The 12,382-nt window shown below is 39.4% G+C and overlaps 2 protein-coding genes across 2 annotated transcripts in view; both read right to left on the bottom strand.

Moving 5' to 3' along the window:
• Window positions 1-330, bottom strand: part of LOC118343441 (hexokinase HKDC1-like) — a gene marked incomplete in the record, with an annotated part of 19,381 nt that extends 19,051 nt beyond the window's left edge. The window contains 1 exon segment of the mRNA XM_035682250.1: window positions 122-330. Within this exon segment, the coding sequence (XP_035538143.1) occupies window positions 122-184 (63 nt within the window).
• A 666-nt stretch (window positions 331-996) lies between these two features.
• supv3l1 (SUV3-like helicase) lies at window positions 997-9,111 on the bottom strand. The gene is made up of 16 exons (XM_035652392.1): window positions 8,630-9,111; window positions 8,447-8,524; window positions 7,879-7,986; window positions 7,666-7,780; window positions 7,291-7,459; window positions 6,699-6,810; window positions 5,779-5,856; window positions 5,478-5,569; window positions 5,167-5,347; window positions 4,688-4,781; window positions 4,417-4,536; window positions 4,204-4,303; window positions 4,034-4,114; window positions 3,313-3,489; window positions 2,483-2,631; window positions 997-2,253 (listed from the first exon to the last, which is right to left on the bottom strand). The coding sequence occupies exons 1-16, from the start codon at window positions 8,907-8,909 to the stop codon at window positions 1,881-1,883; spliced, it is 2,307 nt and encodes a 768-aa protein (XP_035508285.1). The 5' UTR covers window positions 8,910-9,111; the 3' UTR covers window positions 997-1,880.
• Window positions 9,112-12,382: the final 3,271 nt, after the last annotated feature.

Below are 12,382 nucleotides of genomic sequence, written 5' to 3'. Positions count from 1 at the left end.
TATAATTAGAAAACTGCAAGACAACCAAATCTGATTTATCCACTGCAAATTTCACTTTCATAAGATTCTTACATAACAAATTAAAATTGTGTGTATCATGTAACACTGTGGAGTAGCTCACCTTCTTTGTAGGATCCTCCTGGAGTTTGGAGAAGAAGAAGGCAACCAGATGAACAGCAAACATCTTGATGTGCAGCACACACAACCATGAAAACTCTTCCAGTAAAATGAGTTTGTGTTCTTCTGTCAGTGCACAACACAACAGCACACCACTGAAATGCTGTTGAAAAAGATATTTAGTGTGCACACAAATTGGAAAGTCTGTTTCTTCTCTCCTGTCCTCCTGTGACTGAGTCCAATGGGCAGAGACCAACCTCTACTCTAACTCAATGATTAACAATTAGCCAAACCCATTTCTCTCATCGTTCTGTCCTACCACCCAACCCTGTCTTCCTTTTTTCATTCCTTCCTGTTTCATTTTGTGTCTCTGTTGACGTATATTAGACCTTTACTGAAGTTCTGCAGAAACCATCCTGAGGCTGAATTTTGTTAAAATGTCTGAATTGGTGCACAACAAATCTAGAATATTTTCATTTGATGGAAGCGGTGCAGCCATTTCATTATAGCTTCAGTGAAGAGTTGGAACAAGCTGAAATAGAATATTCATGACACCATGGAATAAAATTACTAAAAAATAATTAAGCTTTTAATAATTACTTAAATGGGAAAACAGCATTTTAAGGGATTAAAATAAATGTATAAGCAGGTAACTCTAGAATTTGTACTTTTCCAACTTGTGGCTTATGTTCCTCTTCATTCATGACTTGTGATTGATCTCTAGTGTATGAACTAATATTTGCTGTTTTGTAATGATTTAATCTTTTTGTTGCCTCATGTTTCATTGAAAATTCATGTGAAGGATGTGAATGAATTATGCTGACTGCCGTTTAACAATGTGACCCACCTTTCAGCAATAAGTTACTTTTAAACATGAAATCAAGACAGTTAAAACACAGTAGATTTTTATTTGACATACGTAATCACATTAAATATACAAATGAGAAAAATATGGTATATCATCTATATAGACACTAACAGGTCTGCACTCAATTAAAAATGTTTTCCATGTCATTTCAGATCAGTTTAACTTAAAGAGATTGCCCACATAGCCTACATGCCGTTCAGAGGTTTTACATTTGAGTATTCTGAGCAAAAGGACAGCAAACTTTTTCCAGGCCTGCATAACACACGCACTAAGTGCATGTATTAAAAATGTTTTCCTGATCATAGTGCTTCTAAAAGAGCATTTATGACGGTGTGAACTGAACTCTACTGAAACATTGTGTTAAACCAAGGTGTTGTCAGTTTGCAGGTCGGAACTGAAAACCAGCGGTAGCTCAGGCAGGACATGACAATAACCCACCACCATGTCTCTACTCCTCATTTGTTGTTGAGCTAATTCCACTAATTAGACAACAAGTTTTCAGTTTCCATGGTGAAGGGCCACTAGCTAGTAACCAGAATAATCTTCAAGCACTAGTGACTGTTTGTATGTTGGAAGAAAACCTTTAATGTAAGATTTTGTTCACAGTGAAAATAAGTAAATTACATGACAACCTCCAAATAATGCAGCTTTCTGGTGTAAATCTCAGCTGATCATAATTGAAGACACAGCTCTTGCTCAAAGGTCCCATTTTGGCATTTCTTTTTTAGCTTTAGCTGAAAAATACTTTTAGTATTACTTTTAGCTTAAAACTCCGCATAAATGTCAATCACACCACCAGATGTTATTCAAAGCTTCCAAGGATCCCAGTTATTGATCTCCATGGGAACAGCACTTATCATGTATAACAACCAACGCATTTTCCTCTTCATTTCTACTATACCTTTCCCCCTTTCTCTTGGTTGCCCTCAGGGTCAAGTGTGCTCTGATTGGTAGAATCCTGCTTTTGATCTTTAAACCACTCCTTCTGCAGCTCCTGGAGCAAATGAGGAGTCAGCAGCCCGTCTTTTATTAGGCGATAAGCCAGAGAGCTTTCCTTCTCCTTACTGTCACCTTTCTGTCCCTTTTGACTTCTGCTGACAGTTTTATTATGCCTCTTGCTCTGTTTCTGTAAGAGGTCAGTGACGGGTGGGTCAGTGGCTCTGATGAGACGGGTGATATTGCGGACACCCTCCTGGATGATGTCATCAAGTTTCTGCTGGATTGCTCGAACCATGACCGTGTCTGGAAACATGTCCATGAAGCGGTAGCTACAGAGACAGAGACAGAGACAGACAGAGACAGACAGAGACAGACAGAGACACAGAGAGAGAGAGAGAGAGAGAGATGAACCGCAACATTAGTAGGCAATCAATGATGAGCACAGTCCCCTATAGTAATGTATAGTTAAACTATTAAGAAGAGTCAGGAGAAAGTAGTATGATGATGAAAGTCACTGCACCCAGGTTGCGAGTAGAAGAAGTGGAAACATAGTGTTACCTTAACCAGAGGTAAAGATCCAACACATCATGAACAGCTTCCAAGTGAACCAGGTCTTTAATGTTTTTGGGTGGAGGCAGAGGCCAGTGGATATGGCGACAGATCCAGTCAAATGTCAAGGGTTCGTCTCGACTGAACTGACGGGCAAACTGAGAGAGAAACAATATTCAAATCATTACAGGACAGCAGTATTTTGCTAAGCATTTACATTATAAGCTTCCTGACCACTCTACAAGCAACATTAATATTAGAAGTTACTACTTGACCCTGAATCTTAAAGGTTACTTGTTAAGGGATAGTAATTTAATTCCGGTGCTAATATTGTTTTATTGCTATGATATAACCATAAAGTGAGAGGGCAAAGATACAGTGCCTACAAAAAGTATTTATTGGACACTGAATCCATGAATCATTTTTAAAGTAAAAACAAATCTTTGAAAACTGATCTGAATGGTCAATAAACTATACAAGAAAGTACTTTTTTTTTTGCTGGATTAACTGCACCCAAAAAAATCCTCATCACAAGATGAATACCCTCACATACTTGATCTATCTATGTCCCCTCATAGTGCATTCATCAATGAATTGTCAACTGCATTGGTAGGAAAAGGGGAAACGTAAGAGGCCATAAACTGCTGACTTGGTTACATTCTTAATGTAAAATACGACATCTTTAAATGTGGAGATTATTTGTGCGATTACACAAGGGTGTGGACAGTTAAAAAGTGAACTATTTTTCCTCAGTGTTGCTACTGCTCATCAGCTCATTGTTACTTCCTTCCTTTTCTTTCCATATCTTGTGCCTTCTTACCATGTTTACTTAAACTGACCTTTAGGAAGGAGGTGCAAACAAAAAGCTGTTTCCTGTTGATGGGAGCAGTACAGAAGACGTAGCGGGACCTCAGGTTGAGTGGGATATGCTGAATCATATCAGCCAGAAACTTGAAGTCATCAATGTTGCAGACAAAATACATACCGTCCACCTGAGAGAGGCTGACAAATATGTCCTGTGAGAAAGGACGGAAAGAGAGAGGATTCACAAAGTTTGTCAGTTTTTAAGTGATTTTCATTCATCGTGTCAAAGTGGCAGTTGTGTGACAAGATGGCAGTTACTTCAGTCAACCTTGCCCTGCAGTCTTAGATCTCAACCAAATAAGCACACAGCATGAAACAGTCCCTCCCAAAACTATTACTATTAAAATCAACACGTCAAAGAATTCAGGCTGTTCTGGGGACAAAAGGAAAAAAGTCAAATCAATCAAGGTCCACTTTTGCCTTTTGCGGCTCCAGAAGGAGTTGTAAGAGGTGGCATAAATTGCCTCAATTGATATCACTTAATGACACAGTTTTAAAAAAAAATTGTCTGAAGGGCAAGAATAAACCTTCAAACTCAAGATATACTAATAATGTGAAAACTGAGTGTACAGCACCGTTCACTGTCCCATGGCTGTTATATTGTCCCACTTTTCCAGCTCAATGTGATTTTTCTTTTCACAAACTGTTGCTTTCATTCTTAATAAAAGTAGGAGAATGAACAGTTGCTATACTCACAATGAGGTTTGACAGTGTAGCATCAGGTAGATGATAGGCAAACATCTCTATCTGCTCTGCTGTAGGATGCAGACCTGCAGTCTGAGACAGAGGAGGAAAGATAAACATACATAGCCAAGCTGAGTTTCCAAGCTTTACTTAAGAGTGTGTGTCTGTGTGTAAATGATCACCTCTATGGGGTCTACTGAGTGTTTGAGTATTTCCTTCAGAACAGGCAGATCGTCTCTGTGCATGGTTGTAACTTCTCCATCTTTAAAAATGGAGGAGAACCTGGGTGAGGGGACAGAGGAGACTGGTTTAACACATTACACTGACAGAAATTAAAATGGTTTGCGGATACCTTTAACACTCCTGGGGATGATAGAGGGAAACATGAGACTGACCTCCCTGCGCGGCCAGATATCTGCAGGGCTTGTGATGTGCTGATGGTCTCCATCTGTTTCTCCCCTTTCTCATTAATGTTAGGCTTAACCAGACTGTTGAAGATGATCCGTTTTATACTCCTGGAGAGAGAGGGGAAGACAAATTAATAGATATGAGCTGAGCTGATGGAATCTACACAATTTCTTCATGATAATTAAACAATTACACTTCTTGTTGGATGAAAAAATATAAATACCATGATAATAATACAGTGTGTGTGATGATACTTACAGATTAAGGCCCATTCCAATAGCATCTGTGGCAACCAGTATCTTGCAGGGGTCGTCAGGATCATTGAACTTCTTAGCCTGTGACAGCTTAGTGCCTGTAAATCACACAACAACTGAGCTTGGTCTCTGTCTAGAGATTATTGCAAAAGTCACACAAAAAGCCAAAATAATAGCTGGTAAAAAAAATAAGTATAAATAACAGGAAGCTTTACTTTTATTTAATTTTTAAGATGTTTTCGGACAAACGTTTAAGCTGAAACCAATTAACATTTTTACAAATAGAGCGCACTAGGAACTAGGAACTGATTTAAAAAGTACTTTATTCACACATGACCACCTCTAATTTTAATAAACATGCAGACACTAATTTATAGAAAGAACTTTCCTCTTTATCTTTGCTGCTAACCAAGATGACATACTGGGTCTACACACAACCATACATAAATCTATACGTTCTTCTAAAACCACTTACAAACTCACCTGGAGGTAAACTCCCATAAATCACAGCACATTCTTTCCCCCTGGCCTCAATCTGTCTGCTTATGGAGTAGATGTCATTTTTATTGAAGCAGACAATACAATCTCCTGGACTTAAGTTGTCTAATGACTCAACAGCTTGATCCAAGACTCTGATTGGAGTTAAACGCTTGTAGGTGTGGACCTTAGGAGAAAGACATGAATGGAGGTTCAGAGAGAGGACAGAGACTGGTTACCCAAAGACAATGATTTAAAAAATACAAAACATCAGTGGCACTCTTCTCTTCCTGCTCTACTACATATTGCTGCCTCACCTCCATTTCCTCTCCAGTGGTGTACATCAGCTCTCTGACAAAGTCTATGGCTGCAGGTTCCCCGCACACATGGATCTCCTCTGCACAGAGACCTACACATAAAACAAAGAAAGTGTCAAGTGCTGCTAAAATCAGGTACAATGAAAAAACTATTTACACTTAAAATTAGTGCAAATGTTAGAGGTGACTATATGTTACCTAAAACATAACAAGAGTTCAAGTTCATTAGTTCAGCAGAGACACAAAGTCCAAGATGGCGCAAAAGGTCTTGTGTGTATGTTTTTGTGTGTGTGTCACATACCTAGCAGTGCTCTGGTCCAGGCCCAGCCTCTGGAAGAATCTCTGATCATTTGAATTTCATCGATTACAGCTACCTCATCTACAGACAGACATGCAAACAAATAAACAACCTGTGATACATATTCTAAGTGCGGCATGTTGCCATGTTAATAATAATCACAAACATAGTTTCCATCAGTGCCTAAATGTCTACATGAGCTAACAAGAAAAACATTTTGGTTCTAGCTATCCAAAATATTAGTTATTATAAGTAGGGCTGCACAATTAATTTAAATATTATCAGAATTGCAATAGGCACAGAAGCTGCAGTATTATACTGAAGTACTGCAGTTATGCAAAGATGCCCCGACCTACAAATCTTGTTCTCCAGATTTAAGATAACATGTGTGTTTGGTACACACCCTAAAATAAATAAATAAATAACTAAGTCTGTGATGCAAAAAATATCATCCTCACACTGATCAAAATATTTGCTAATATGATATGATATTGTGCAGCCCTGCAAGGAAGACATATGACTGTTCAACAGTTGGGTGGCTGATCGGCTCTTCATAGTGAGACAAACCTCTACTGGTGATTTGTGACATATCATATGAAAAAAACCCAAATGGTTAATAATTATTAGTGCATCAATTAATGTGTAGTAACAACGTATATTGCTTTTACTTTGACCCAATCACCCTCAAATACTTGTCCAACATAAAGGACAAACTTCATTTAAACAGATTTTTTTGTGATTACACGGGATGAGAGGCCACCATTTTGGGATAAATTAGGAAAGAGTCCACCATTCATTTTTGATTTAGTTGATACAGTCTGATAAGATACAATTCAATCCAATGTCCAACAAAGCAATGTCAAGATTTCTTGTTATATTAATGCTAATAAACAGAAATGTGTGTATGGGTTATGTTTACTTACATTGTGTGGTGACATTGCACATCTCAATGGTACAGGCCACATGAGCAGCTGGTCGACCGTCCAAGTCCACGAAGGTCCTCTCCTCTCCGGTAACCAAGTCACATGCGACACCCTGCGAATACACGCAAAGGTCAGTACAATAGTCAACAGTACGGCATGGTGAGGAAGAGATAGAAGACAACATCTTAAAAATAGACAAAGATGGGAAATAGAAAAGACGGGATAGACACAGCGAGATAAAGACAGTACCACAAGAAAAAGACAGAAACTAAAATGCTAAGAAAGAGTACCTCACTGATGTAACATTGCACCACTATAACATTGTCAGACTAACAACTGACAAAATAAAATAAAAAACTGTCAAAACCTGTTGCCTACATTGCCCACGATGCAACTCTGCCACCAACAGTTTGGATGGAGATTCAGGTGTGTTAAGACACTGTATCTTATTTCACACAGCTCCCTCTGGAGCCACGTATACATACACAACCTTTTCACACATGTTGTAGAACTCCCCAACTCCTGTAAAAGGCTCAAATCAGTGGAATTCCCCTTTAAACAAAAGAGACGACAGAAGAAGACAGATACGTACAGCAGTGTTGCTTTTCTCAAAGATCTCGTGGGCCAGTAGCTTCAGGGGGCCACAGTAGACTCCAGACTTTGCAGTCAGGTATCGCTGGATGGCGTGGTAGGTTTTGCCACTGTTCGTTGGGCCAGCATGGAAAATCACTTTCCTCTGGATGGCACGAGCTTCAGGGTACCTAAAGACAAAGGCACACATCCACACACAGACACTCAAATCACAAAATAATAATGTACAAGTTGTGACACAGGCATACCGATGGTGACTGAAAGGTGTAAACCACTGTTGGTACCAGATTGTTGACTCTAATATCAGGTGTATAAACAGCACATACAATGAATGGCACTGACAGTCCTGGGGCGGGCTCTGTAATATGATACATACCAGTTAGCAGGGACTCTGAGGTCTGAGATCTTTCTCAGGTCGTCCATACAGTCCAGCATAGGAAAGATCTGCTTGGCATGACGCATAAAGTACGGGTAGATGTCGTCTATATGACCTGGAGCACAACAGAAATTAGAGTTAATTCAACGTTTACTTTAATTAATATTATCTCTTGACAGAGCATCTTCTTAAGGGGGGTTAATGAAAACAGACCTGCTCCATAGCGAATGTCACTAAGGACGATGTGCAGATCGGCGGGAAGTACCGACATCTCCAGGACGTACTTCCTGAAGCTAATGAAGGCCTGGTGGAACAGACGAGCTGTATACACACACACACACACACACACACACAAAAGAGACACATGAGGCTCAACATATAAAGCTGGTTAGATAGTAAATGAGTTAGTTTCATTTTCAAGAAGCTTGCAGCCCATTTGCTTTACAATTGGCCCCACACACCAACACAAATGACAGAACGCTACCATGCAACATACTGGACTACAAGCAATTCAGGATCCGGTGCTCAAGGACAGTAGGAGCCGAACCCCCGGCCTGTAAATGAAGGACCTGCTCTACCTCCTGAGCCACAGTCATGGTTATCACTACATCTGATGACATCTATCTAGCATGTAAAGCATTAATTAAAAGGAAATTAGTGGCGAGTGCATAAAATATGGACAGATGAGGCGAATAAATAATATGTACAGGCATTGAAACGAGGTGTTTTTTTTGGAAACAATGTATTGACAACTGTGAAATGATGTAAACAAACTTCTCACCATCCAGGCCATTATCTGCTGCCAGCATCTGCATCTCTTTCCTCTTATAAAACCGGTTCATAAGTTTCAGCAGTTCATCTGAATCACAGACACAAAGAGCAGAGAGAGAGAGAGAGACATTAACATACAGACAGCAGGAGCATCAGTCAGCCATCCCCTCGTTGTCTTTACACTTGAGCTCACTTTTATCCAACGGCTGGGTCAGCTCTGCTCCCACATCCCCATCCACCGAGGAGTCAGCCTTCAGGGAGACGGGGACGAACAGAGAGGTGTCCGGGGGTTTTGGAGAAGAGCTGTTAGATGAAACTTTTCTGCTACAAACCACAGAACCAGCCTGGTGTTGTCTGTGTGACAAACTAGACCCAGAAGACGCCGGACAGACACCGGCGGTGATGCGGGCAGTCCGGGGGCTGATGTGGCGTTGGAGCCGGGGTAACAAATACAAACACCGGTTCACCGACATCGCTGCGAGTCGTTGTTTTTTTTTTTATATCCCGGCTGTGAGCTCCTTCTGTCGGCCACGTTCAGAACAAACTGTGCTACTGTCGCTCCATGTTGTCCATGTTGTTCGGCGGCTCTTAATGTGTGAATTATATATATATACACACACACAGCAACTTCAACAGAGGACGGTCAACACACTCGCTTTCCTGCTAACGCAACGTGGGGTAGGACCAGCCATTATTCAGCTGCCCACAGATGTGCCTGAGTTGACATTGAGCATAAACTGACCTGCATTCAAAGCCCTAATGATAGCTCCTCGTTTAAGTAAGATACAATCGTTCAGATAAATTAATATGACCGACAAATTATTTTTGTTTTTAACATTGTCACGCAAAAGGGGGGAAAATGTCAACAGGCACAATATTGGAGTCCTCTATGGTTGAATCCGCAGATCGTGTATGAAGTGTGATGATCTCCACGCCGTCAAAATAATGTCCCGCTTTCAGCGTCTGTCCGGACATCGCCTGCCTTCAATACCGACTAAAAACGATCTTTGAAGGACCCAGAGCAATGTGTTCACTTGTATTAACTCTTCAAAAAATACTTTCTAATTGTGGTTTCCAAATATTTACAGGATGGGCCCATTTGCGTTGGGCAAATTAGGTCAGTTAACAAAAAAATATCCACTATAATTCAAAACAAATGTTTAAGTTTGATTTGTTCGTTTGCTTTGTTCCACACAGCCTGAATTATAGACATACTGACATCTTAACCCCGCCCCCAACAGACATAGTTTGACAAGCCACCAATGTCAGTTAAATTAGTTAATTCATTTTATTAATTCAACTGTGCAGTTATATTTTTATTATAAGTTTCATCTTACATATACTTTGATGACTTTTTCCATACCAAATCTTTGGCTAGAGAGTTGGCAAGTGCATCCGGGCGACTGATTAAAAATCAAAGTGCTTTAGTAAATGCAGGCGAAGGAAGCAGTAGGAGAGGGTTTGGCCAAGATTATCAAAGCTGGAGTACTGTGTGCCACTGTTCCATCAACTGTTTAAACAAATGCCTAAATTATTTAGTCAAGCAATTAAAGTCTCTCTGAAACCTCTCAGAAACTTTCCACAGGTGGTCATCCTGAAGAAACTAAAGGCAGGACGAAGACAAACGTAAATGATGAGATGTATCTGTTAACTATTACATCTTCTGACTGCACGGTGTATAATCATCTTTTCAAGAAAGAGTGTTGTTCAAAAGATATTCAGTATAAATTTGCTTTATTCACGATTCATTTTAGCTATATATTTGGGTTTGGTGTATATACATATTATCATACACACACACACACACACATTGATGGCATGATTAGACATTGTGTAAAGATCAACATGCAGTAGATAAGACAGGGGCAGAGAGTTTTGGCATTTAAGTGTGTCTTCATTACCTTTGAAGGTATTTAAAGTACACCCAACAAACCCTACCTGTACTGTGTGCAGAGACAGAAAATATGTCTGACAGGCACAAAGAAAGAAGCCGTTACTTGCAAACAAATTACAATTCCCAAACAAAAGAAAGAGGTCAAAACTATTGTGAAGGAACAAATACATCTGGACTATACATGTGAATGTCCAGAATTTTATGAAATAAAACATGTAACAGCATGACTTGCATATGCAAGAGACATAAAGCAACAAAGTATTGTACTTAATAAGTCCAATTAGAACAAGTAGTGATATATAAATGACAGTGTCATTTCCATGACAGACACAGGAGATCTCTGAGGTGAAGTTGTCCTTGAATGATGTTTAGTTTCAGCTTCCATGGCCCCTTTTAAACAAAGTTAAGCATGGGAGGGGAAAGTGCAAAACTGGCCACAGATCAGAGCTTAAGGGCAAATTCAACCTACACACAAGGCCGATAACATCACCAAACTGTCTGTGCGTGTGTCTTTAAAGCGGGACCTAAACTGCCCGTCTGAGCATCACAGTGGAACATTGTTGGATTTTACAGTGTATTGATACTGCATCCCTTCCAGTGCTTACAATAGCAGACATGAGCCATTTAATAACATTAGTATTCTACTCATACCAAACCGACCAGCTCCAAAAAAAACGCAGCACCCTATGAAAGGAAAGTAAAACTGACAAGAACTGTGAAACTACAGTCTGCTGATCATTTCATTTTTTTCTCTATTGAATCATTTAACATGTAAACAGAAACTGCTAGTGTAGTGATTGACAGAACGTTCATTCTCAGGTATAAGTCGCCGGACAACTTCCTTAACTTTCAACCTTTTTTTTAAGCTTTGAATTTTAGAAATTGAAGAATTTCTTACATCAACTGAAGTCAGAGTCAGCAGACACCGACCCCGACGCAGGAATTTTAAAGGTTCAGTTCAACCAAATTACAAATAAATATATTTCCCATTTAGCCATACAGATTTATAGAGTCCAAGTTTGGAGAAATCTCTCTCTGGAATTTCGTCCTCCACTCCAATAAAGTGGAGGTGAACGGAAAACCATTTGTGGTGCTCAAAGCGCTGAAAATTAACTCTTCTCTTTGTAATTATGGTGAACCGACCATTAAATAACTTTGGAAGACAAACAACAAAAAGGTTTCTATTCTTAAAGATTAGTCATAAATAAATGGCACTTTAAAGATCAAACAAAATGTCTCGTGCCAGAGAAACATCTTGACTTTAGAAAAACACAAGAGGGAATCTTTAGATACATTTAGAGGCAATCCTGTAGTAACCCGACAAACCCCATCAGTGAAAACTGCATCAAATATTCATCTTAACAAGAGACTGAAATGTTGTATTGAGCTCGAGAATCTTTAACAAGCAGAGCATTTGAATGTATGATACTTTAAAAGCTGCAACCATGAGCCGATTAACTGATTTACCAATCGTTTAGAAGACTTAGTGGCAAATATTTATATGATCAATTCACTGTTTTCAGTCATTATTTTAAGGAACTCTATAATAGAATAAAAAATTAATTAACTGAGAATCTGCAGTTTAACCGACAATATAAATATTCATTAGTTAGTTAGTAATAAATGACACTGAAACGATTATATCCACCTTGAATCAAAAAACGTTCGTATGAAATGAGATGTGGACTGGAAACATGGAATATGTATCTGAGTGGAATATGTTTTCATTTTACAAAACATCCACATTAGAAGATAAAAAATAGAAAGCATTTATGTTAAGATGGACATTTGTTGCATTAAACTCTTAATGTCCTAATTAAACAGACATTTGCATGGAAAGGGCAGTCTGTGGACGACTGTTGCATCAGACGTGCTAGACGGATGAACGAGAGCATCACGATAGCTTAAACTCGGGTATTGTGAACAAACACACAGAGACCGTGTGTTGACTCAGAGCTTAGCCTCTCACGTCCTCCGTTCAGGCCGATCCCCGCGTCTTGAATATTTTCAAATCACTGGCTAGACTCTGGAGAGCGTCATTTTAAAAAGGGT

The sequence above is a fragment of the Morone saxatilis genome, unplaced genomic scaffold, assembly GCF_004916995.1.
Source record: "Morone saxatilis isolate NCDOM2014 unplaced genomic scaffold, NCSU_SB_2.0 Contig11, whole genome shotgun sequence".
NCBI lineage: Eukaryota > Metazoa > Chordata > Actinopteri > Moronidae > Morone > Morone saxatilis.
Note: the sequence above shows the minus strand (reverse complement) of the source record. Positions and strands in the feature narration are given on the sequence as shown.